Here is a 26,405-nt window from a genome sequence, read left to right as displayed (position 1 = left end):
AGACGAGGGAGAAAGGAATCGAAGGATATGCTGATAGTTAGATGAGGGAAGACTGGAGGAGGCTCGAGTGGAGCACAAAGGGCCGGCATGGCGCTGAACAACCTGTTGCTGTGCTGATCAGGGTCAGGAAATTCTACCGCACGGTAAAACTGGGCCTGAGAAAGGCGGCCGTTCAATAATGAAAGAGCTCTTGTCAGAGTTGCTCTGCTTTGGGTAGGACATTAATTTGGGGCACCTTTACACGTTTAAGATGTCATGGCACTAATTGGAAGAAGGGTTTGGGGAGGGGGGGTGGTGGATAGTGGGGGTTGGAGGGAGTCTCCCTCAATTAATGGCACCAGCAAGATTATTGGCCTACTTGGCGAGATAAATGACTAGCTAACGTGCACAGCAGTCTTTGCCAGTCAGAGTAATTTGCTGTATGAGCTTTGAAGTGGCTTTAGTTGTGTCTGTCCACATCCTCTTCCTCTAGCTTGGGCCTATTTTACCTGCACCCCCCCCCCCTCCTCCAGGACTGTCAGCCAACTTGCCAATCGCACTCAAAGTCCCAGTGTAAACCTCCAGCGCCGTGCCTTTAGCAGCCTCTCTCTCTCTAAAACCTGAAATCAAGCATGCCTCTTGACTCATGTTCCGCATGCTACCGCAGGGTTATATCGTGGAAGCTGGAAGGCCAAGGTTGTGCCATTGTGGTCGACCCCACTGAGGAGTCGCCGCACGAGGGGAAGATGCATGCAGCTAAACCTAGCAGTGGAGTTGAAGGTGTGTTCAGTGCTTTTTTTGAGCACTGTCCTTGCAAGGATCGGTCGCATTACCTGAAGGTCGCCGGTAGCTTTAAGAAAATAAGCACTTTCCCCTTGAGCGTGCGGCGTTGGGTTTGCTAAGACCCTGCCTTTTGAGCAGCGGGGGGGAGAACGCTGTGTTGGTTAGCGTGTCCTGCTGTGTGCCGAGTCTCGTCACGTCTCCCTGAATGAGCGCCTGAAAAAAGTCCTGCTCTCTCTCTCTCTCTCTCTCTCTCTCTCTCTCTCTCTCTCTGGAGTTTGGCTTTGCTTCTTGCTGCTGAATTTTGGCCAATGCCCCAAGTCTTCTCTGAACCTGTGCCAGCAGGGCTTTGGAAAGGAAAGACAGCCCCCCCTCCAATTCCCAGCTCGCACCGTTAACCCTCCGACTGCTGCAGCGCTGACTCTTGACGTTTTAGTGGGGCGGAGGGAAAAGGTGGGGCCAAGTTGTCCACGAGTGGCACAAGGTAATATTTCCTTAACAGAAAAAGCAGGAAAAACTCAACAGGCCAGGCAACATCCGTGGAGAGAGAAACCGAGTTAACGTTTCGGGTCGAAGACACTTCTTCAGAACTATGAAATGTTAACTCTGTTTCTCTCTCCACGGATGTTGCCTGGCCTGCTGGTTTTTTTCCAGCGTTTTCTGTTATTTCGGATTTCCAGCATCCGCATTATTTTTGCTATCGTGTTAATATTTCCTTATCCTGTCAGTTCGACAAGGGGGAAAATGTGTCCTCTCTTCACCCCTCCCAGATCACCTGCAAAGGTGGAGGCTTTTTTTAAAGCATCCTAGAATGGTGGAAACTTACAGCACAGAAGGAGGCCATTCGGCCCGTCGTACACGTGCTGGCTCTTAGACAGAGCCGTCGTGCTCAGTTCCACATCCTCTGCTTTTTCCCCGTAACCCTGTCAGTTCCTCGTCCTGTTCGACTTTTTTTAAATTATTGATGGGATCGGCTTCCACCACCTTTTCAGGCCGAGCGTTCCCGATCCCGACAACTCTGAGTGAAAACATTTCTCCTCCCCTTCCCTCGAGATCTTCTGCGAGTGATTTTTGAAGCTGTGATCTCTAGTTATTGACCCACTCGCCAGAGGGGAATAGTATTTCTGTCTCTCATCACCTTGAAAACCTCTCTTCGGTCACCTCTGAGCCCTCTCTGTTCCACGGAGAACGGTCCTAGCTTTTCCAAATTCTGACAGGACTAGATGCAGGAAGGATGTTCCCGATGGTCGGGGGAGTCCAGAACCAGGGGTCACAGTCTAAGGATAAGGGGTCAGCCATTTAGGACTGAGATGAGGAGGAATTTCTTCACCCAGAGAGTGGTGAACCTGTGGAATTCTCTACCACACAAGGCAGTGGAGGCCAATTCATTAAATATATTCAAGAAGGAGTTGGATATATTTCTTAAGGCTAAAGGGATCAAGGGATATGGGGAGAAGGCAGGGACAGGGTACTGAATTTGGATGATCAGCCATGATCTCATTAACTGGCGGAGCAGGCTCGAGGGGCCGAATGGCCGACTCCTGCTCCTATCTTCTATGTTTCTATTATCGCATTGCTGTTTGTGGGAGCTTGCTGTGCGCAAATTGGATGCCGCGTTTCCCACATTACAACAGTGACCACACTTCAGAAAAAGTCCTTCATTGGCTGTGAAGCGCTTTGGGACGTCCTGAGCTGGTGAAAGGCGCTGGAGAAATTCGATTCTTTTCTCTATGATCGGAGTTGGGGAATATTACTCCGAGCTGTTGAAATCCCGCATTTCTCGGAGTGTCGGTGGTCCCTGGTCCCGAGCCTGTGAACAGGCGCACGGGGTGGCCACCGTAACCGTGGTCGCTGCAATTCCATTCCGCCTTCGGAAATGACCCAGTTCTGTTCTTTGTTCTCGCCCTCTCCTCAAACGGTGCTCCACACGCTGGGTCCCCACCCTCCCCCCGGCAGTACACTAGCTGGTCGAGCAGAGGGTTTCGACTGCGAAGGGCACGCATGACGCGCCAGAGCTAATCTGGAGTCGCCAAAAAACACCCCGACAAACTGCGTGGTTCTGGGTCTGATGGATACATTCTCCCTCTGACATTGGGGTCCCTCTTGTCTATCTCGAGGAAACGCGTGTTGATGTTGGGACATCTTGCCCCAGTAGTATCTTCAAGTGATTTGCAAAGTGATCCAAAAGTAATATTTACATCAGCGGATAACTCTCGAGGATCAAAGCTCTATGTCTCATGTGCATCTCTCACTCCCTTCGCCCCATCCCTTTTCCGGTTTCCAGGTCCAAAGCTCTGGAATTCCCTCCCTAAACCTCTCCGCCCCTCTCTAAGAATCAACATTTCATTGTGCAGTACACACGTCTGCTGCATATATGACAAATAAAATTGAATTGAAGCTGCATAAAACCTCTTTGTTCACCTGTCCTAATACAAGAAACTCTTTTAACAGGCACCTTAATAAATAAAAAATAACCGGAAATCTCTCTTAACTGGCAAAATTCAGGAGTTGGTTCTGGTAAGTTTTACTTTATATTAGTGGCCGTGTAACTGGGGCTCCTGGATCTGTTGCCGTGTAACTGGGGCTCCTGGATCTGTGGCCGTGTACGGGGCTCCTGCACAAGTGCCGTGTAACCGGGGCTCCTGGATCTGTGGCTGTGTACGGGGCTCTCGTACCTTGGTAAGTATACCTCTCTGTAATCTGGACTTTTTGATCAACCGGCACCACGCAGGTCCTGTCGGTGCCGGATATAAGAGTTTCCTGTAACTCCTTCAGCTCGGTGTCAATTTTTGTTTGATAACGCTCCCATGAAGTGCCTTGGGACGTTAAAGGCACTATGTAAAGTTGTTTTGGAAAAGAAACTCTGAACGTGGATTCCACTTGTTGCCAAGTCCCGGGGGGTTCCTGGCACCAGCCTGTGTCCTGCCGTTTCCCAGCACTGTGTATTTGAGGTGCCGGCCCCCTTCACTCTGCCTTAAAGAAGTCCCTCCCCGGTGAGGTAGCGTGGAATTGCTGCACTGAGAGAGGCTGCCTCAGCGTCGCTGATCACAAACAGTTAAGCCCCACCAGCCGGCGATCTCCCGACAGTTGAGCCTGAATAAATCCTCGTTTGTGAAGCAGCGGCCACTTCGTATTTGCTTGGGCCGAGATCAAAGGCTGTGGTGCCAGTCACGCCGGCGCAGTAGAAACTCGTTGCGGGTGTATTGTTGCGAGGCCGCGCCACGGGCCAGTCTCGCCCTCGCCGACTGCGCATGTGCACTGCGTCGGCGGGCTGTGGCTCGAGGCAGCCGCTGTCGAAATGTACCTGCGTGATTTTGTGTTTTTGTTTTTTTATGTTTTGTTGCCCTGTCTCCCTCCCATCACTCATTGGGCTCCGTCGCCCCACAGAATAATTCTCCATTCATGAGCACTCTGTGCAGCTGGGCTCGGCCTCCTCTCTGCTCTTTTTCCTTTCCCCCCCCCCCCCCTTGCCTGGCTTCGTGGCTTGCATCCTGCGCCACTCTGGTTGGATCCGAGCAAGGGGTGCCCGCGACCAGCATTGGCGGTGTTCGCCCGCGGACAGCAGGAAGCGAGCAACCAGCGTCTCGGCTGTCTGGTGTTTCATGAATTTAGAAGTTTTTTTAAAGGATGGGAATTTCGGGGGAAGTGGGAGCCTGTCAGGTACGCGGTGACGCAGATCGATTGAAAGGATGGGTGCGGTGGAGGCAACAACCGCATTGCAGTGGTGCTTGGCGGAGGCTTTGGGCCAATTCGCTTGCTGGGGGTGGGAGGGCGAAGAAGCACGGGCATTTCCCAGTGTCCCAACACACCGATCCTTTCCCACTCTGATGATTTTTCTTCCCGCTTCCCCCGCCGTGCCGTCTGGTTGTGGGGATGAACCGTCTCGGTTAGCTCTCCGAAGTTGACGCCGAGGGAGAGCGGCTCGTCGTTGTTGGTCTCGAGCAGCAGGGTTCCCATTTTGTTTTGAAGCCTGCTCACTTCTCCAGACTCAAGTGAGTACGTTGCTTTTGTGAACCAGTTTAGTTTCTCGTCTTCGAGTGGTTTCCTAGAGCGCGCAGAGCACTTCCCAAAAGCATGCCATTCTTCTTTTTTTCTAAAAAGAAAGAGACACAATATTTTCTACAGGAGTGCACTGATTGTTAACCCCGTGTGCCGCAGTGCTTTCTCAACCGCCCCTTTTAATAATTGAAGGAATATTTTTAAGAACTATAAAGATGCGATGTGGCCCTTCGTGTGCGTCAGTCTCCCACCCACCCGCTGTAAGCTCCCGTAGGTGGGGTGACCCTTGGTCCAGCTGCAGGAGACGCACAGACCTGCGCCCGCCGCTCGTCCACTGTAGGTACCCGTCGCTGCGTTAACTCAGTGCAGCCTCCTCCAGTCACTGAGCCCCCTCCCTATCTCTCTAACCTCCTCTAGCCATGCGACCCTCTGATCTCCACGCTCCTTCAATTCGGGCCTCTCGCGCACCCTCCCTGCTCCACCATGGGCGACCGTGCCTTCAGCTGCCCGGGCCCCTGAGCTCTGGAATTCTCTCCCTAAACCTCTCTACGCCCCTCTCCTTTTAAGACGCTTCACAAAACCTGCCTCTTTGACCAAGCCTGTCCTAATACCTCCTTATGTGGCTCGGTGTCAAATTTTGTCCGATAACACTCCTGTGAAGCGCCTTGGGATGTTTTGCTACGTTAAAGGCGCTATATAAATGCAAGTTGTTATAGGAATGAGCTGGCCCTGTTTGAGTACACCCGCTAAGTATGTCGGACAATCTGCGTGACCTCTCTAAGTACCCGAGAGTATTGTATAGTCTGATAAATGCACCATGTGCTCTGTGTCGAACCAGATCTGAGACCACGTGCAAGCTGCCTGTACACATTTTTAAAAACCTGTAGTACTCTTTAGCTTGGGCTGCCTCTATCCAGTTCCCCTTTTAGTTTATTAACTTACTATGTGGAGGGACTGGAGAAGCTGGGGTTCTCCTTGGAGCAGAGAAGGTCATGGAGATTGACCAGAATGGTCCCAGGGATGAGGGACTTCAGTGATGTGGAGAGACTGGAGAAGCTGGGATTGTTCTCCTTCGAGCAGAGAAGGTTAAGGGGAGATTGACCAGAATGGTACCAGGGATGAGGGACTTCAGTGATGTGGAGAGACTGGAGAAGCTGGGGTTGTTCTCCTTAGAGCAGAGAAAGTTAAGGGGAGATTTAATAGAGATGTTCAAAATCATGAAGGGTTTTGATGGAGTAAATAAGGAGAAACTGTTTCCAGTGGCAGGAGGGTCGGTAACCAGAGGACACAGATTGAAGATAATCGGTAAAAGAACCAGAGGGGAGATGAGAATGTTTTTACGCAGCGAGTTGTTGTGATCTGGAATGCGCTGCCTGAAAGGGCGGTGGGAGCGGATTCAATAGTAACTTTCAAAAGGGGGAATTGGAGAAATACTTGAAGGGGAAAATGTGCCGGGCTGTGGGGAAAGAGCAGGGGGGAGTGGGACTAATTGGAGAGCTCGTTCAAAGAGCCGGCACAGGCACGACTGGCCGAATGGCCTCCTGTGGTGTAAGATTCTATCTGTGTATGTTCAGTGAGCTGCTCGAAAGATCACTGCTCACTGGCAATTTGGCAACAAGGCCTCCTGTGCGTCTGCGGCAGTGCCCTGGGGTGTCGAAGGGCCTGGCTTTTTTCAAATGTCGTTCGTTTCCAAAATATCCGTTTTTCCATTTTAATTTTCCAGAGTGGTTGGCACGGAGGAGCGGATACCCATCCCATTGATGGATTATATACTGAACGTGGTAAGTGATCAGTTACTTCCCGTGTATTGAGAGAACGCAGTTTGTGTAGTTTTCTGAAGGATTACACCGCCAGGAGCAGACCTTTTTTTGAGTTGCACTTTCCTTGATCCAGCACAATGGAGGTGCCTGCCCCAGCGATTAATGGCTCCTGTGCCCTCGGAGGAGCTGCACTTAGGTTGGTGCACCTCAGTGTTGTGATTCTCTTAATTAAGCTCTGGAATCCTCTCCGTCTCTCTCTCTCTCGCCTCCTTTTAAGCCGCTCCTTAAAGCCTTCCTCTTTGACCAAGCTTTTGGTCACCTGCCCTAATTTATCCTTATGTGGATCGGTGTCAGATTTTGTTTGATAACGCTCCTGTGCAGTGCCTTGAGACATTGAACAATGTTAAAAGAACTATCTAAATACAAGTTGTTGAGGGGGAGGCGGTGGTGTAGTGGTTATGTCACTAGACTAGGAAGCCAGAGGCTCAGTCAAATGCTGAGGATATGGGTGCAAATCCCACCACGGCAGCTGGTGGAATTTAAATTCAATTCAATTTAATTCTGGAATTAAATGTTAGTCTTAGTAATGGCGACCATGATACCATTGTCGATTGTTGCAAAAACCCATCTGTTTCACTAATGTCCTTTAGGGAAGGAAATCTGCCGTCCTTACCCGGTCTGGCCTACATGTGACTCCAGACCCACAGCAATGTGGTTGACTCTTAATGCCCTCTGAAGTGGCCTAGCAAGCCACTCAGTTGTAAACAACCGCTACGTAAAACAATCCACACCATATGGACTGCAGCGGTTCAAGAAGGCAGCTCACCACCATCTTCTCAAGGGCAATTAGTGATGGGCACTAAATGCAGGCCTAGCCAGCCAGCGACACCCACATCCCATCAATGAATTAAAAAAAATGTATATATAGTGCTTCATGCTGCAGTTAGATCGTTGCCGTTTCCTACCTTGTTTCCCTTATTGGGAGAAGGGGAAGTGCAACGAGACCTGGGTGTCCTTGTGCACCAGTCGCTGAAGGTAAGCATGCAGGTGCAGCAGGCGGTTAAGAAGGCAAATGATATGCTGGCCTTCGTAGCGAGAGGGTTCAAGTACAGGAACAAGGATGTCTTGCTGCAGTTGTACAGGGCCTTGGTGAGACCACCCCTGGAGTATTGTGTGCAGTTTTGGTCACCTTATCTGAGGAAGGATGTTCTTGCCATGGAGGGAGTGCAGCGAAGATTCACCAGACTGATACCTGGGATGGCAGGAATGACGTATGAGGAGAGATTGGGTCGATTGGGCTTTTATTCGCTGGAGTTTAGAAGAATGAGAGGGGATCTCATCGAAACGTATAAAATTCTAACAGGACTAGACAGACTAGATGCAGGAAGGATGTTCCCGATGGTCGGGGAGTCCAGAACCAGGGGTCACAGTCTAAGGATAAGGGGTAAGCCATTTAGGACAGAGATGAGGAGGAATTTCTTCACCCAGAGAGTGGTGAACCTGTGGAATTCTCTACCACACAAGGCAGTGGAGGCCAATTCATTAAATATATTCAAGAAGGAGTTGGATATATTTCTTAAGGCTAAAGGGATCAAGGGATATGGGGAGAAAGCAGGGACAGGGTACTGAATTTGGATGATCAGCCATGATCTCATTGAATGGCGGAGCAGGCTCGAGGGGCCGAATGGCCGACTCCTGCTCCTATCTTCGATGTTTACCCAGGTGGCTATTTTTCCACAGGTGAACCTCCACTATTCTCTTTATGTTCCCTCCCTTCTTTATTCCCCCGCCCCGCCCATCCCCCAAAGTCGCAGGGGTACGAAGGCCGGCTGTCGTGGCCACAGCACCGCTCCGGGTGAGATCAGTCCCTTGGCAGAGCCCGGTGATTGGACCTGGGAGACTCCCGGTCTGTGGCTCAGCACCTCACTAGACGACAACTTGCTGAGCAAAGCTGCAGCAATCTCGCCAGATTCGGCCAGCGTTTTGCATGAAATTTTAGAGCAGAGAGACAGGCCATTCAGTCCAACAGGTCTGTGCCGGTGTTTCTGCTCCACTCGAGCCTCCTCCCACCCCTCTTCATCTCACCCCATCGCCATCTCCTTCTATTCCTTTCTCCCTCCTGTGTTTATCCAGCTTCCCCTTAAATGCATCTCTGCTATTTGCCTCGACCACTCCCTGTGATGGCAAGTTCCACATTCTCCCCACTCTCTGGGTAAAGAGGTTTCTCCTGACTTTCCTCGTGGATTTATTGGTGATTATGCCTCAGTTGAACATGGGAACAGGAGGAGACCATTCAGCCCCTCGAGCCTGTTCCTGATACCAAGATATCCTTCTATTCCTGTCTCCTTCATTCTGAGGAATGACTTGGTTTTTAGTTCACTTGATTGTAGATGGAGTACTCTTATTTTCTTCCCTCTGTCCTCGCTGTCCCCTTTTAACCTTAACCCCGATGTCCTCTAACCTTCGCCTCTCTTTTTTGTTGAAAAGATGAAGTTTGTCGAGTCGATCCTGAGCAACAACACGACGGACGATCACTGCCAGGAGTTTGTGACGCAGAAGGGGCTGCAGCCACTGGTGTGCATCCTGGGGCTCCCCAACCTTCCCATCGACTTCCCCACCTCTGCTGCCTGTCAGGCCGTTGCAGGGGTTTGCAAGTCCATTCTGGTAGGTGCCGCGAGGTTTCCGTCGATCTTTCAGCAGCATCAGGAAACCTCTGGTGTTTTTTAACATATTTTTAAAAGCGCCTTTAGGGGACGCTTCTGCAGTCGAACAGCTAGCGCAGATATAATGGGCTGTTCCTTTTCCGCGGCTGCCATCGAATAGGTTGTACTCGGTTGGTTGTGAGGCAAACTGCATTCCGGCCCGACAAGTTTGCAGGGGGCATTTCCATTCTAAGTAAACATGCAGGGATTTACAATGGGGAAAAGCTGCTCAGTCTAGGCTTGTGTTCCTTCGAGTATAGAAGATCAAGGGACGCTATCAATTACTCATAAAAGACTGAGAGTTAGAAGAGTAACCAAAGGCTTTTATTAACAACAGAATGGAGGTCTGCCTCGAGTGGTCGACCGGTCCAGGATACAAGGGCTGGGGAGCAGTCACCTTTATACTAGGACCTGTGGGAGGAGTCAGCCGAGGCATGTCCAGGCATGTACACAGTGGAATACAAACAGGAATACAAACAGTGGTTTACCACACTAATCGAGGTGTTTAAGATGATTAAAGGATTCGATCAGGTCGATCGAGTGAAACTATTTCCTCTGGTTGGGGTGGGGGGAGTCCACAACAAGGGGGCAGATCCTTAAAATTAGAGCCAGGCCGTTCAGGGGTGATGTCAGGAAGCACTTCGTCACACAAAGGCTGGTGGAAATCTGGAACACTCTTTTTCTCTCCCCCCCCCCCCCCCCCCCCCCCAAAAAGCTGTTGAGGCTGGGGGTCAATTGGAGCTTTCAAAACTGAGAGCGATAGATTTTCGTTGGGTAAGGGGTATTAAGGGTTACGGAACCAAAGTAGGTAGATAAAGTTGAGGTACAGATCAGCCGTGATCTACTTGAATGGCGGAACAGACTCGAGGGGCCTTTTTCTCTACCAAAAGAGACTTGCCAATTAAAGTTGGGAATGTGACCCATTAATGTAGAGTAAACGTGCGACATGTTGACTCACTGCTCAACTGGGGAGGGTTCCTAGGGTATGGCCAGGTGTCGGCCATGAATCAGTAGGTCGCACTCTTGCCTCAATCAGAAGGTCGTGGGTTCAAGTTCCACTCCAGAGACTTGAGCACGTTGTCCAGGCTGACACTCCCAGTGCAGTACTGAGGGAGCGCCGCACTGTCGGAGGGGCGGTACTGAGGGAGTGCCGCACTGTCGGAGGGGCGGTACTGAGGGAGCGCCGCACTGTCGGAGGGGCGGTACTGAGGGAGCGCCGCACTGTCGGAGGGGCGGTACTGAGGGAGCGCCGCACTGTCGGAGGGGCGGTACTGAGGGAGCGCCGCACTGTCGGAGGGGCGGTACTGAGGGAGCACCGTGCTGTCGGAGGGGCGGTACTGAGGGAGCGCCGCACTGTCGGAGGGGCGGTACTGAGGGAGCGCCGCACTGTCGGAGGGGCAGTACTGGGGGAGCGCCGCACTGTCTGAGGGACGGTTTTTCAGATGAGTTGTTAAAGCGTGGTCTCGTCTGTCCCCTAGGGTGGATGTAAAAGATCTCACGGTACTATTTGAGGAAGAGCAGAGGCTTTCTCCCCGGTGTCTAGCCAACATTTATCCCTCAACCAACCTCACTAAATTATCTGGTCATTATCACATTGCTGTTTGTGGGAGCTTGCTGTGCGCAAATTGGCTACCGCAATTACAACAGTGACCGCACTTCAAAAGTACTTCATTGGCGGTGATGCCCTTTGGGACGTCCTGAGGTGGTGATTTAACGGTTTCCCCTAAATGGGATGCTTAACTGGTCCATTTTGTAGCTGCTACACCAGCGCCTGGAACACGAGTCAAACCTAATCTGTCTGTTTTTCCCTCCTACTCACGCAGACACTGTCGCACGAGCTGAAGGTACTGCAGGAAGGCCTTGTTCAGCTGGACACTATTCTGTCGTCGTTGGAGCCCCTGCACCGACCCATCGACACCCCCGGCGGCTCCGTCCTCCTACGGGAGCTGGCCAACGCCGGCAACGTGGCTGACGCGACCCTCTCGGCCCAGGCCACGCCGCTGCTGCACGCTCTCACCGCGGCGCACGCCTACATCATGATGTTTGTGCACACCTGCAGGGTGGGACAGGTGAGGGTCTCAAGTGCCGGAGAGCACTCGGCTGGTCAGGCAGCGTCTGCAGAGAGAGGGAAAAGCAGTCGACGTTTCCGATCGATGAGCTTTCATTAAAGTTGGCAACCTGAAATGTTGACTTTTTCTCTTTCTCTCTCTCTCTGCAGATGCTGCTGAGTGTTGCCCAGCTTTCTGCTTTTATTTCAGAGATCCAGCTCGCGCAATATTTTGCTTCTTGTTGTAAGAAAACTACAGGAAACTTTTTTTAATCCGGCACCGGCGTGGTGCCGGTTGATCAAAAGTCTGGATTACAGAGAGGTATACTTACCAAGGTGCGAGAGCCCCGTACATGGTCACAGGTGCGAGAGCCCCGTACACGGTCACAGGTGCAGGAACCCCGGTTACACGGCACTTGTGCAGGAGTCCCTGTTGCACGGCCACAGGTGCAGGAACCCTGGTTACACGGCCACAGATCCAGGAACCCCGGTTATACGGCCACTAATACACAGTAAAACCTACCTGAACCTACTCCTGAATTTTGCCGTTTGAGAGTTTTCCGGAAATTTAGGTGCCGGTTAAAAGAAAGTTTCCTGTTGGTCTAAGCGTTAAACAAAGCTTTAATCAACTGTTTTACAACATGGCGGTCCAGTTGTGTCCTTCACTAGTTCCTGTTAAGAATGTCCTGCGCAAGCTGGGCCCGTGCCCGAGTATTTATACTCTCCCTGGACAGCGCCACCCGTAGGCCGCTCAGTATTATTTCATATGTCTTTCTTTCATGAATGACTGATTCATGTCACTTCTGTTTGCGGAAACTGTTATCGAATCATGAGAGATGGGACAGGGAAAGACCCACCTAGCCATGCGTCATCTGCATGCACCGTTAACTCCCCCCTCTGCCGTCGCACAATCCCCGGGATAGGCAAAAAAAAATGGGGAATTCCTCTCCAACCCACCCCCCAGAAGGCAATGAAGCAAGCTCCAGGAGACTGCAGTAACTCCAGCTACCCCTCACCCGCCTCCTGTAACTTGGTGTCCTCCCACTCTGAGGGACTCGGCCATCTTCTGAAGGACTGCAGCGAAACCCGCGCTTTACCTTTTGAATGTTGCGTCGCGATTCCGCAATCAAGGGCAGGATTTCTGCGCTCCAGCCCCGGAGGTCCCAAACGCAAAGGTATTCCCGCATTTCCAAAAAGAGTCCGTACCTACTCCAGCTGGAGGAATGCGGCGGCACCTTGCATTGTATTCAACGTCACTGCTCATCAAAGCATTTACTTCAATTTAAGAGGAGGAAAGAGCCTTAAGTAACGCACCATTTTAAGTTTGAGGTGGTGAAGAATAACCGACCTCTTTGACCCAGCTTTTGGTCACCTGTCCTAATACCTCCGTATGTGGCTCGATGCCAAATTTTGATAACGCTCCTGTGAAGCGCCTTGGGACGTTTCACCACGTTCAGGGCGCTATATAAATGCAAGTTGTTTGTAACCTTGTTTCCCCTCTAACTCTGGGAACAGCCTCTGGTAATTGTGTGTGTGCGTGCGCGCGCGCACGTGTAAATTCAGGCCTGTGCGCGGTCAGGCTCTTGTTCCGTCTGTTTGAATTCCTGTTTAGTGCCGCTGGAAGTGGACTTGACGATTCGATGTCTCTGGTTTTGTTTTCCCCCCCCCCCCCACCAGAGTGAAATCCGTTCCATATCTGTGAACCAGTGGGGCTCGCAGCTGGGCCTGAACGTCCTGAACAAGCTGAGCCAGCTGTACTGCTCGCTGGTGTGGGAAAGCACCGTGCTCCTGTCCCTCTGTACCCCGAACAGGTGAGCACCACTGCATGGCAGACTTGGCGAACAATCGATCGGTAGTAAGGGGGAGTTTCTTGACCCCAAGCGCTGTTTTGAGACGCCGGGTTTCTGGATTTGAACCCCAATCCCAGTGGCAAAAGAATCGATCTAAGGATCTTGATCGAATCGAGACATTAGGGAAAGGGGAGAGAGTGGACCTGAAGTGCAGAAAATCTGCATTTAAAAAAAAACAAAAAAAAAAACAGGAATAATGTGAATTTAGGCGGGTTAACCTGAGGGGGCAGGAGGGCCACGTCACGCGGGATTGTGCCAGAGCATCCCTCCTCTCTATCGGGCGCTCGATGTTGGTGGCGTTTTACTGCGCGTTAGACAGGATGTCGCTATTTTATTTGCTCCATAGGCTGCAGTTGCCAAATAGCCACCTTTTATAACCCTGTTTCCACTCGTGCTGCTTGTACAGAATTGATCGGAATTCAGACCTTCCAGCGAAAAAATTGGAAAAACGCAAACCAAATGCTTAAAAATGAAAATTTTCAGGGTTGTGGGGAACGAGCAGGGAGATCGGGACTATTTACCGGCACCGGTGCGATGGGCTGAAAGACCTCCTTCTGTGCCATATCATTCTATCAAATTCCCAACTGGTTCGTCAGCACCGGCAGAGAGGAAAGAAGCTTTTTGTGGTATATATCAATGATCTAGACTTGAATATAGGGGGTATGATTAAGAAGTTTGCAGATACTAAAATCGGCTGTGTGGTTGATACTGAAGGAGGAAGCTGTAGACTGCAGGAAGATATCAATGGTCTGGTCAGGTGGGCAGAACAGTGGCAAATGGAATTCAATCCGGAGAAGTGTGAGGTAATGCATTTGGGGAGGGCTAACAAGGAAAGGGAATACACATTAAATGGTAGGACGCTGAGTAGTGTAGAGGAACAAAGAGACCTTGGAGTGCATGTCCACAGATCCCTGAAGGTAGCAGGCCAGGTAGATAAGGTGGTTAAGAAGGCATACGGAATGCCTGCCTTTATTAGCCGTGGTATAGAATACAAGAGCAGGGGGTTATGCTTCAACTGTATAAAACACTAGTTAGGCCTCAGCTAGAGTACTGCGTGCAGTTCTGGTCACCACATTACAGGAAAGATGTGATTGCACTAGAGAGGGTACAGAGGAGATTTACAAGGATGTTGCTGGGAGCAGAGAATCTTAACTATGAAGAAAGACTGGATAGACTGGGTCTGTTTTCCTTGGGACAGAGGAGGCTGAGGGGAGACCTTATTGAGGTGTATAAAATTATGAGGGGCCTAGATAAAGTGGATAGGAAGGACCTATTTCCCTTAGCACAGGGGTCAAAAACCAGGGGGCACAGATTTAAAGTAATTGGTGGAAGGTTTAGAGGGGATTTGAGGGGAAATTTCTTCACCCAGAGGGTTGTGGGGGTCTGGAACTCACTGCCTGAAAGGGTGGTAGAGGCAGGAACTCTAACCACATTTAAAAAGTACTTGGATGTGCACTTGGGACGCTGTAACCTGCAGGGCTACGGACCGAGAGCTGGGAAGTGGGATTAGGCCGGAGAGCTCTTTGTTGGCCGGCGCGGACACGATGGGCCGAAATGGCCTCCTTCTGTGCTGTAACTTTCTAAGATTCTATGTTAACGTTGCCAGATCTGGGGCCCTTTGATCCCGAGAGTCTACCTGAAACAGGAGCTTATTCTTCTCTAATTCAAGGATAGAAAGTGCGTTCGTCTATTTCGATTCTTGCTGACCCAGAAAGCGAATGTAGCTTTCTTGCTCCACACTCTCCTCAACCCACCAATTATCCCTTTGCGAAGCAATACATTTTTTTAAAAAAACAAAGTCTGGCTGCATGGAGAAACAGGAGATGCCGACCAATGTTCCCCGTAATTTTTTGCCAGCTTATAGGGAGCTTTGAAGTCAACCTCGGCTTTGCGGCAAGTAGAAGCTAACTAAATCATAGGAACATGAGCAGTAGGAGGCCACGTGGCCCCTCGAGCCTGCTCCGCCATTCAAGAAGATCAAGGCTGCTCTGATCTTGGCCTCAACTCCACTTCGCTGCCCGCTCCCCATAACCCTCGACTCCCCTGTAGCTCAAGTCTCTGTCTATCTCCGCCTTGAATATATTCACTGACCCAGCCTCCACGGCTCTCTGGGGTAGAGAATCCCAAAGACCCCCTGAGCAAAGAAATTCCTCCTCGTCTCAGTTTTAAATGGGCGACTCCTTAGTCTGAAACTGTGCCCCCTAGTTATAGATTCCCTGATGAGGGGAAACATCCTCTCTGCATCTATCCTGTCACGTCCCCTCAGAATCTAATATTTCAATAAGATCTCCCGCCATTCTTCTAAACTCCAATGAGTATAGGCTCAACCTTTCTTCATATGACAACCCTTCCATCCCAGAAAACAACCCAGTGACCCTTCTCTGAACAGCCTCCAAAGCAAGTATATCCCTCCTTAAAGAATCATTACTCGCAGCCTTGCCATTTTACCCCAAGGAATCTATAAACCGCCTGAACCCAGATTTGGACGAAAGCTCGGGTCACTTCAGGGCTCTTTCTAATGGCCTCGGTACTGTGATTACGCCAGTAGTGACCGTCACAGCCAGAGCGCTGTCGGGATTTGTTTCCTTCCGGCTGCGCAGCGCTCCAGGGGTCCCGCGTAACCGGCCGCGCGTCACCCCAAAAAAATTACGGGCAACATTGTTTTCCCCAAACCAGTGTTTTGCAAATGTTAATTTGTTGTTGAAGGCTGATCGGGGTGGGGTGTGCAGCCCCAGAATATTACAATTTGTATAAGTTTGCGCGGTACAGATTGGAGCGATGATGCGTGCGTGCGTGGCTAACCGTTAGTTTGGATTCAGTCTTCCAGCTGGCTGTGAGTTTGGTCAGGCCGACATGCAGAAGCTGGTGCCAAAGGAGGACAAGCCTGCTGCCACTGCTACACCGGGCACTGCCACCGGAGCAAAGAGATCAGGTGAGCTGTTAACATGGATATTACCAGGCACCGCAACAGTTACTTGCTTCTGTACAGCGCCTTTAATAGAAACATCGAAGATAGGAGCAGGAGTCGGTCATTCGGCCCCTCGAGCCTGCTCCGCCATTCATTGAGATCATGGCTGATCATCCAAATTCAGTACCCTGTCCCTGCCTTCTCCCCATATCCCTTGATCCCTTTAGCCTTAAGAAATATATCCAACTCTTTCTTGAATATATTTAATGGATTGGCCTCAACTGCCTTCTGTGGTAGAGAATTCCACAGGTTCACCACTCTCTGGGTGAAGAAATTCCTCCTCATCTCTGTCCTAAATGGCTTACCCCTTATCCTTAGACTGTGACCCCTGGTTCTGGACTCCCCGCCATCGGGAACATCCTTCCTGCATCTAGTCTGTCTAGTCCTGTTAGAATTTTATAAGTTTCAATGAGATCCCCCCTCATTCTTCTAAACTCCAGCGAGTATAAGCCCAATCGACCCAATCTCTCCTCATACGTCATTCCTGACATCCCAGGTATCAGTCTGGTGAATCTTCGCTGCACTCCCTCCATGGCAAGAACATCCTTCCTCAGATAAGGTGACCAAAACTGCACACAATACTCAAGGTGTGGTCTCACCAAGGCCCTGTACAACTGCAGCAAGACATCCTTGTTCCTGTACTCGAACCCTCTCGCCACAAAGGCCAACATACCATTTGCCGCCTTAACCGCCTGCTGCACCTGCATGCTTACCTTCAGCGACTGGTGCACAAGGACACCCAGGTCTCGTTGCACTTCCCCTTCTCCCAATCTATTGCCGTTCAAATAATAATCTGCCTTCCTGTTTTTGCCACCAAAGCGGATAACCTCGCATTTATCGACATTATACTGCATCTGCCCAATCGCCCAACCTGTCCAAATCATACTGGAGTTTCTCGGCATCCTCCTCACAGCACACATGCCCACCCAGCTTTGTGTCGTCTGCAAACTTGGAGATATTACATCTAGTTCCCTCGTCTAGATCATTAATATATATTGTGAAATAGCTGGGGTCCAAGGACCGATCCCTGCAGTACCCCACTAGTCACTGCCTGCCACTTGGAAAAAGACCCATTTATTCCAACTCTTTGCTTCCTGTCTGCCAACCAGTTCTCTATCCAAGTCAGTACCAGTACCAAGGCGTATTGTAGTAAAATGTATTAAAACGTCCCAAGGCGCTTCACAGAATTTGACACCAAGCCACATAAGGAGATATTAAGGACTGGTGACCAAAAGCTTGGTCAAAGAGGTCGGTTTTAAGCAGCGTCTTAAAGGAGGAGAGAGAGGCGGAGAGGTTTAGGGAGGGAATTCCAGAGCTCGGGTCCCAGGCAGCTGAAGGCACGGCCGCCCATGGTGGAGCGATGGAAATCGGGGGATGCGCGAGAGGCCAGAATTGGAGGAGCGCACAGATTTTGGAGGGTTGTAGGGGCTGGAGGAGGTTACAGAGATAGGGAGGGTTGTAGGGGCTGGAGGAGGTTGCAGAGATAGGGAGGGGTGTAGGGGCTGGAGGAGGTTACAGAGATAGGGTTGTAGGGGCTGGAGGAGGTTACAGAGATAGGGTTGTAGGGGCTGGAGGAGGTTAGAGATGGGGAGGGTTGTCGGGGCTGGAGGAGGTTACAGAGATAGGGAGGGTTGTAGGGGCTGGCGGAGGTTACAGAGATAGGGAGGGTTCTAGGGGCTGGCGGAGGTTACAGAGATAGGGAGGGTTGTAGGGGGCTGGAGGAGGTTACAGAGATTGGGAGGGTTGTAGGGGCTGGAGGAGGTTAGAGTTAGGGAGGGTTGTGGGGCTGGAGGAGGTTACAGAGATAGGGAGGGTTGTAGGGGCTGGAGGAGGTTACAGAGATAGGGAGGGTTGTAGGGGCTGGAGGAGGTTACAGAGATAGGGAGGGTTGTAGGGGGCTGGCGGAGGTTACAGAGATAGGGAGGGTTCCAGGGGCTGGAGGAGGTTACAGAGATAGGGAGGGTTGTAGGGGCTGGAGGAGGTTACAGACATGGGGAGGGGGCGCGGGATTTGAAAACAAGGATGAGAATTTTGAAATTGGCTCCTGGTCCAGTAACGCCTCAATGTAGGTCAGCGAGCACGGGGTGATGGGTGAAAGGGACTTGGTGCGAGTTAGGACACGGGGCAGTGAGCACGGGGTGATGGGTGAACGGGACTGGGTGAGAGTTAGGACACGGGGCACTGAGCACAGGGGGTGATGGGTGAACGGGACTTGGTGCGAGTTAGGACACGGGGCAGTGAGCACGGGGTGATGGGTGAACGGGACTGGGTGCGAGTTAGGACACGGGGCAGTGAGCACGGGGTGATGGGTGAACGGGACTTGGTGCGAGTTGGGACACGGGACAGTGAGCACAGGGGTGATGGGTGAATGGGACTGGGTGTGAGTTAGGACACGGGGCAGCGAGCACAGGGGGTGATGGGTGAACGGGACTTGGTGCGAGTTAGGACACGGGGCAGCGAGCACAGTGGGTGATGGGTGAACGGGACTGGGTGTGAGTTAGGACACGGGGCAGCGAGCACAGTGGGTGATGGGTGAACGGGACTGGGTGTGAGTTAGGACACGGGGCAGTGAGTACAGTGGGTGATGGGTGAACGGGACTGGGTGTGAGTTAGGACACGGGGCAGTGAGCACAGGGGGTGATGGGTGAACGGGACTGGGTGTGAGTTAGGACACGGGGCAGCGAGCACAGTGGGTGATGGGTGAACGGGACTGGGTGTGAGTTAGGACACGGGGCAGTGAGCACAGGGGGTGATGGGTGAATGGGACTTGGTGTGAGTTAGGACACGGGGGTGCGAGTTAGGACACGGGGCAGCAGAGTTTGGGATGAGCTCCAGGGTGGAAGATGAGAGGCCGAGCAGAAGAGCGTTCAGTTAAATAAATAAATCTGGAATGTGAAAAGCTGCTGTCGGTTAAAGTGACCCTGAAGATGTTGTTTAAAAATCCAACCTTTGTGTGAAGAAGTGCTTCCTGACCTCACCCCCCCTCGTTTTCGGTATTGCCTCACCAGAAGCGGAAATGGACGCAGCAGGCGGCAACGTGGAGACCTCATGCTCAAGGGCTGTTGGAGGGAATCAGCCTGGACGGGGACACGCTCGCACCGATGGAAACCGACGAGCCCAGGTACTTCGGACACCAAAGGGAAGTCCAAGATCACCCCGGCCATGGCCGCACGCATCAAGCAGATTAAACCCTTGCTCTCGGGTAAGTCAGTGGGTGGGGGGACGCTTCCATCTTAAGATTGAACCGAAGCGATCCGGGTGTCGAGGGATGAAATAAAAAATAGACACTGGCGGGTCGGCATCAAGTCTCGGCACCCGTCGAAGGAGCCCTTCACCGTGGCCATAATACCGTTGCTTTATCAGCGTAATGTTTGTTGAAAGTGAGGGTGTCCGGCCCATGTTTACAGCTGCTGGGCTGTTTAGAAATGTCGGGGCTCTGTAACGTACAGAGGGGGAGGTCAGTGTCACTGCAGTTAGTGGCCTGGCCAGAGTGTTAATCTATTTGGTTTTCTTACAGTCCCTCGGAACAGAGGATGACTTGCTTACTCATTAAAAATGAGTTCAGGTGACTGGTGAGTCCAATGCGGGACCTACAGTCTCTGTCACAGGTGGGGCAGACGGTGGTTGAAGGGGTGGGTGGGTGGGGTGCTCGGGTTGACGTGCGCTCCTCCCGCTGCCTGCGCTTGGCTTCCACTTGCTCCCGGCGAAGAGGACTCGAGGTGTTCTGCGCCTTCCGGGATGCTTCTCCTCCACTTTGCGCGGTCTTGGGCCAGGGATTCCCAGGTGTCGGTGGGGATGTTGCACTTTTTTCAAGGAGGCTTTGAGGGTTGTCCTTGAAGCGTTTCCTCTGCCCACCTGGGGCTCTCTTACCGTGCCGGAGCTCCGGGTAGAGCGCTTGCTTCGGGAGTCTCGTATCGGGCATGCGGACAATGTGACCCGTCCATCGGAGCTGATCGAGCCGTGGTCAGCGCTTCGATGCTGGGGATGTAGGCCCTGAGCGAGAACACTGACGTTGGTGCGCCCTATCCTGCCAATGGATTTGCAGGATCTTGCAGAGGCAGTGTTGGTGGTACCTCTCCAGTGCTTTGAGGTGCCTGCTGTACATGTAGTCCATGTCTCGGAATCTATTGGGTCACTTGGTGGTTCGAATGCACCCCAACATCTTAAATTGAAGCGCAATATTCTAACCCTTTTTGCCTCTTTCCCCCATCTGTCCTGGAATTCTATCCGTTCTATCGGGCACACGCTTGTGATTTTTCTCCCTATACCCCTTTTGTTTTTCCCCCCTCCTCCCCAAGCTGGGGTACGTTTCCATGTGAGCTGGCCGCCTGTGGTAATGATTGGGTTTTGGCCTTTTAGGACGTACCAACAGGCTAAAGGGGGGTCGCAGCCCAGTCCTGCTGCTGGCTGCCATTTGCGCCCCTATTTAAGCAGGAGTTGCAGGATAGCGAGAGCTCTGGGAGCCCATTCTCTCCCCTCACCCCCCCCCCCCCCCCCCCCAAACAACCTGCCCGGTGCCAGTTGTAGCACCCCATCTGCAACCATGAGCTACCCAAGATCAGGGATTGATTTCTGTCCGTCGCGGTTGTTACTTCATTTGACTTTATATCCTTTTCCCCGCCCCCTCCCTCTCCTATTTAACGACTGTTTTCCCTCTGCCTTGTAATCTCAGCGTCTTCGAGGCTCGGGAGGGCACTGGCCGAACTCTTCGGGCTGTTGGTCAAGCTGTGCGTTGGATCGCCCGTGCGGCAGAGACGGAGTCACCACCCCGCCAGCACCACCACGGCGCCCACGCCGGCGGCACGAGGGACGGCGTCCGCTCTCACCAAGCTCCTAACGAAAGGGTTGTCGTGGCAACCGCCGCCCTACACTCCGACCCCCAGGTTCAGGTAGGTGCCATCTTCCTCTTCACTGGTCAGATTCTCATTCCGACAGCTAAGTGCCAAGTTGCCGGTACGCTGGAAGGAAGACGATAGGGCCCCATCATCGTAACGGGTGTCATCTTGGCTCGGTTGGTTGAACAATGGAACTGGAGGAGGCCATTCAGCCCCCTCGATCCTGTTACATTAGAAACAGGAGGAGGCCATTCAGCCCCTCGAGCCTGTTACATTAGGAACAGGAGGAGGCCGTTCAGCCCCCTCGAGCCTGTTACATTAGAAACAGGAGGAGGCCGTTCAGCCCCCTCGAGCCTGTTACATTAGGAACAGGAGGAGGCCGTTCAGCCCCCTCGAGCCTGTTACATTAGGAACAGGAGGAGGCCGTTCAGCCCCCTCGAGCCTGTTACATTAGAAACAGGAGGAGGCCGTTCAGCCCCTCGCGCCTGTTACATTAGAAACAGGAGGAGGCCGTGAGGCCGTTCAGCCCCTCGCGCCTGTTACATTAGAAACAGGAGGAGGCCGTTCAGCCCCTTGCGCCTGTTACATTAGGAACAGGAGGAGGCCGTTCAGCCCCTCGAGCCTGTTTCATTAGGAACAGGAGGAGGCCGTTCAGCCCCCTTCGAGCCTGTTACATTAGGAACAGGAGGAGGCCGTTCAGCCCCTCGAGCCTGTTACATTAGGAACAGGAGGAGGCCGTTCTGCCCCTCGAGCCTGTTACATTAGGAACAGGAGGAGGCCATTCAACCCCCTTGAGCCTGTTGCATAGGAACAGGAGGAGGCTGTTCAGCCCCTCGAGCCTGTTACATTAGGAACAGGAGGAGGCCATTCAACCCCCTTGAGCCTGTTGCATAGGAACAGGAGGAGGCCGTTCAGCCCCCTCGAGCCTGTTACACTGTTTAGTAAGATCATGGCTGGTCTGTCGTAATTCCAGCCACCCACCATGGCGCCATATCCCTTAATACCCGTGGCTAGTAAAAATCTATCGATCTCTGATTTAAAATTAATAAGTGAGCTGCCCTCTACTGCACCAGTATGATGTTTCCCATTCCCCACAGCAACTATTTTACTCCCAAAGGGCAGGTCTGAACCCATGTCAGTTTGGAACCATATTGAGACGGTTCATTAGATTGATTCCTGGGATGAGAGGATGGTCCTATGATCAGAGATTGGGCCGATACTCTCTGGAGTTTAGAAGAATGAGAGGTGATCTCATTGAAACATACAAGATTCTGAGGGGGATTGACAGGGTCGATGCTGAGAGGCTGTTTCCCCCCGGCTGGAGAGTCTCAAACCAGGGGTCACAGTCTCAGGATAAGGGGTCGGCCATTTAGGACTGAGATGAGGAGGAATTTCTTCACTCAGAGGGCGGTGAATCTTTGGAATTCTCTGCCCCAGAGGGCTGTGGAGGCTCAGTCGTTGAGTATATTCAAGGCTGAGATCGAGAGATTTTTGGAATCGAGGGATATGGGGATCGGGCGGGAAAGTGGAGTTGAGGTCGAAGATCAGCCGTGATCTTACTGAATGGCAGAGCAGGCTCGAGGGGCCGAATGGCCGACTCCCGCTCCTGAACTCTTGTGTCCCAAAAATGTTTCACGTTGACCCTCTTCTGTCTAAGCCGCCCACCTGCCGCAGGATTCACTTTGTGCGCCTTTCTCCTTTTCGTCAGGTTGACTTTCTTCATTTGTTCCGTGGGATTCACGTCGCCCATGTTGTTTGACGAGCGGAAGTACCCTTACCACCTGATGCTGCAGAAGTTCCTCTGCTCCGGAGGACACGACGCCCTGTTTGAGTGAGTAATCTTGTTGGTGGAGGTGGGGGGGGGGGGGGGGGGGGGAGGAGAGAACCGGACAGATTCAGCCAGCTCCAGGAATGTAAAGTGAGAGGCTCTGGGCAGCTCGCGCTCGTGCTCGCCAAGTCTAGCAATAGCAGAAAAGTACAGCACTCGTGATGTGAACCTTCTCCGGATTCAGGGACCTCGGTTTGTAGATCTCACTGGCAGCTCTGAATTGGGTGCTCAGCCAATTTGTGTGGAAAAAAAACCACACGCACTGTTAATAATTCAACTTTATCGTCATTGTACAAGTACATGAACAATGAAATGTGATCTTGCAAGCTCCCATGAGTCCAGTACAAATAACATTAACATTAAACGTAAATAGCACCGTCCTGGGAGAAGCAAAGCCGCTGCGTCTGTGCGCGCCGCCATTCCATTTCCACCATTCCTCCTGTCCGACCAATCTTCAGCCCAACGCCCGGGCCTGCTCACCAGCTGCCCCTCCCAGGGCTCCTTCCGTGACCTTCTCACCAACCGCCCCTCCTCGGGGTTCCTTCCGTGACCTTCTGCACCTGGTCTCCCCTAATGGTCACCCCTCCAGGTACTAACCAGGCCTGGCTCTGCTTAGCTTCCAAGCCTTGCCAGTGACCCTGTCCCTAGTCCCAGGAACAGGGCTTGTTATTGATTGACGGATGTGATTTATTTGTGTCGAACTCTGGCAACTTGCCTTGATTGGGTCCCAAGGAGTGCATCTTTTTTTAAAACTCCCAACTCTTCTCTTCCGTCAGGACCTTTAATTGGGCCCTGTCGATGGGGGGTAAAGTGCCAATCACCGAAGGACTGGAGCACCTGGATCTCCCGGACGGCACTGGCGAGTTCCTCGACGCCTGGCTAATGCTCGTGGAGAAAATGGTGAACCCGACGACCGTCTTGGAGTCGCCGCACTCTCTGCCGGCCAAGCCACCCGGGGGCCAGAACTTCCCGCAGTTCAGCGCACTGCGGTTCCTGGTGGTTACCCAGAAGGTAGGCCCGTGTCTGCTGTTCGGTGTAGAATCCTTGAGTCCTGCAGCGCAGGAGGAGGCCATTCGGCCCGTCGTGCCTGTACCGGCTCTTTTGAAAGAGCTCTCCAATTAGTTCCACTCCCCGCAAAAAAATTTCCCCTTCAAGTATTTATCCAATTCCCCTCTTGAAAGTTACTATTGCAGATGACACAAAGCTGGGTGGGCGTGTGTGCTGTGAGGAGGATGCAGAGAAACTCCAGTACGATTTGGACAGGTTGGGCGATTGGGCAGATGCATGGCAAATGCAGTATAAATGCAAGGTTATCCACTTTGGTGCAAAAACAGGAAGGCAGATTATTATCTGAATGGCAATAGATTGGGAGAAGGGGAAGTGCAACGAGACCTGGGTGTCCTTGTGCACCAGTCGCTGAAGGTAAGCATGCAGGTGCAGCAGGCGGTTAAGAAGGCAAATGGTATGTTGGCCTTCATAGCGAGAGGATTCGAGTACAGGAACAAGGATGTCTTGCTGCAGTTGTACAGGGCCTTGGTGAGACCACACCTTCAGTATTGTGTGCAGTTTTGGTCGCCTTATCTGAGGAAGGATGTTCTTGCCATGGAGGGAGTTCAGCGAAGATTCACCAGGCTGATACCTGGGATGGCAGGAATGACGTATGAGGAGAGATTGGGTCAATTGGGCTTCTACTCGCTGGAGTTTAGAAGAATGAGAGGGGATCTCATTGAAACTTAGAAAATTCTAACAGCACTAGACAGACTAGATGCAGGAAGGATGTTCCCGATGACGGGGGAGTCCAGAACCAGGGTCACAGTCTAAGGATAAGGGGTAAGCCATTTAGGACAGAGATGAGGAGGAATTTCTTCACCCAGAGAGTGGTGAACCTGTGGAACTCTCTACCACACAAGGCAGTAGAGGCCAATTCATTAAATATATTCAAGAAGAAGTTAGATATATTTCTGAAGGCTAAAGGGATATGGGGAGAAGGCAGGGACAGGGCACTGAGTTTTGGACGATCAGCCATGATTTCATTAAATGGCGGAGCAGGCTCGAGGGGCCGAATGGCCGACTCCTGCTCCTATCTTCTATGTTTCTATGAATCTGCTTCCACCGCCCTTTCAGGCAGCACATTCCAGATCTCAGCCACTTGCTGTTGCATGCAGTTTTTTTAAGGACACAAGCACACAGCTTGTGGCAAGCTGAACGGACTGTAGACAACAGTGACTATACCAGCCGACCAACCCCGGCGTATTCCTCTCCATATACTAAGGATAGAAGCACAGGAGGCTGCTTCTAAACTTGCGATATCTCACCGAGCAGTTAGCCCCATTTATCTCTGTTGTATACGGCCTGAATGTGGAGGCATTCTCGCTCCCTCTCTGCGCTTGCCTCTTTTTTTGCTCTCTGTTTTAATGCTTTTATATCAAATGTTTGACAGGCAGCCTTCAACTGCATCAAGAGCCTGTGGAACCGCAAGCCCCTGAAGGTGTACGGCGGGCGCATGGCGGAGTCGATGCTGGCCATCCTGTGCCACATCCTGCGGGGCGAGCCCGTGATACTGCGAGCGACTGTCCAAGGAGAAAGAGGGCAGCAGGACGGAGGAGGAAGGCCCCCAGGAAGAAGGGACGGCACCGAGGAGGGAGCCCCAAGTGAACCAGCAGCAGCTTCAGCAGGTGAGGACCTGGGCCGAGAGTGGGACGGCGGTCCTGCTAATGCTGGAGCCAGTGAGCCTCAGGATTAAACAGCAGAACAGTGAGCCATTCAGCAACTTCGCGGGGTTCCATCTTTGTGGTCCGTGCTGAGCCGGCTGGTTTCAGGTTGGGTGACAGTGAGGGCAGTTTCTGGACATGGGAACTCTTCTCTGCCGCCCCCCCCTCTTCCCCCCTGTTGAGGCTGGGGTGAAAACTGAGATGATAGATTTTCGTTAGGCAAGGGTTCCGGAACCAAGGCGGGTCGATGGAGTTAAAATACAGATCGGGCATGATCTGATCGAATGGGTGGAACGGGCTGGAGGGGCTGAATGGTCACCTCCTGTTCCTGAACAGGAGCAGGGGAAAGGGGAGCGACTGAGAGCTGAGGAATAGGCCAAGTGAGCTTCGAACTCTGCAGCTAGCTTATAAAGATGTTCCGATTTTAAAAACCTGATGACCAAAAGTGATTCCCCGCAAAGTCATGGATATTTTACCTCTGAAATATTGTTGCAATGGCGAATGTATTATTTTTTGATGCTTTGTTAGGCGTCGTTATTGCGCGAGCTCTCTCCCTCTCTTTCCCCCACCCCCCTTCTCCTTTTCCCCCCCCCTTTCTCCTTTTCCCCCCTCTTTCTCCTTTTCCCCCCCTTTCTCCTTTTCCCCCCCTTTCTCCTTTTCCCCCCCTTTCTCCTTTTCCCCCCTTTCTCCTTTTCCCCCCCTTTCTCCTTTTCCCCCCCTTTCTCCTTTTCCCCCCCTTTCTCCTTTTCCCCCCCTTTCTCCTTTCCCCCCCCTTTCTCCTTTTCCCCCCCTTTCTCCTTTTCCCCCCCTTTCTCCTTTTCCCCCCCCTTTCTCCTTTTCCCCCCCCTTTCTCCTTTTCCCCCCCCTTTCTCCTTTTCCCCCTTCCCTTTCTCTCCTTTTCCCCCCCCTTTCTCCTTTTCCCCCCCTTTCTCCTTTTCCCCCCCTT

At 52.1% G+C, this 26,405-nt stretch overlaps 1 protein-coding gene across 1 annotated transcript in view; it reads left to right on the top strand.

The window, feature by feature from the left end:
- The window catches only part of huwe1 (HECT, UBA and WWE domain containing E3 ubiquitin protein ligase 1), a 286,926-nt gene that overhangs the window by 132,591 nt on the left and 127,930 nt on the right, over window positions 1–26,405 (top strand). The window contains 11 exon segments of the mRNA XM_085978299.1: window positions 6,482–6,539; window positions 9,006–9,182; window positions 11,044–11,289; window positions 12,945–13,078; window positions 15,937–16,049; window positions 19,094–19,134; window positions 19,136–19,207; window positions 19,209–19,287; window positions 20,758–20,974; window positions 22,629–22,751; window positions 23,525–23,759. Of these exon segments, the coding sequence (XP_085834425.1) occupies window positions 6,482–6,539; window positions 9,006–9,182; window positions 11,044–11,289; window positions 12,945–13,078; window positions 15,937–16,049; window positions 19,094–19,134; window positions 19,136–19,207; window positions 19,209–19,287; window positions 20,758–20,974; window positions 22,629–22,751; window positions 23,525–23,759 (1,495 nt within the window).

The sequence above is a fragment of the Somniosus microcephalus genome, unplaced genomic scaffold, assembly GCF_052327205.1.
Source record: "Somniosus microcephalus isolate GS21.2 unplaced genomic scaffold, FLI_Smic_1.0 unresolved_chr7, whole genome shotgun sequence".
Lineage (NCBI taxonomy): Eukaryota > Metazoa > Chordata > Chondrichthyes > Squaliformes > Somniosidae > Somniosus > Somniosus microcephalus.
This window is presented reverse-complemented; position numbering and strand designations above follow the sequence as displayed.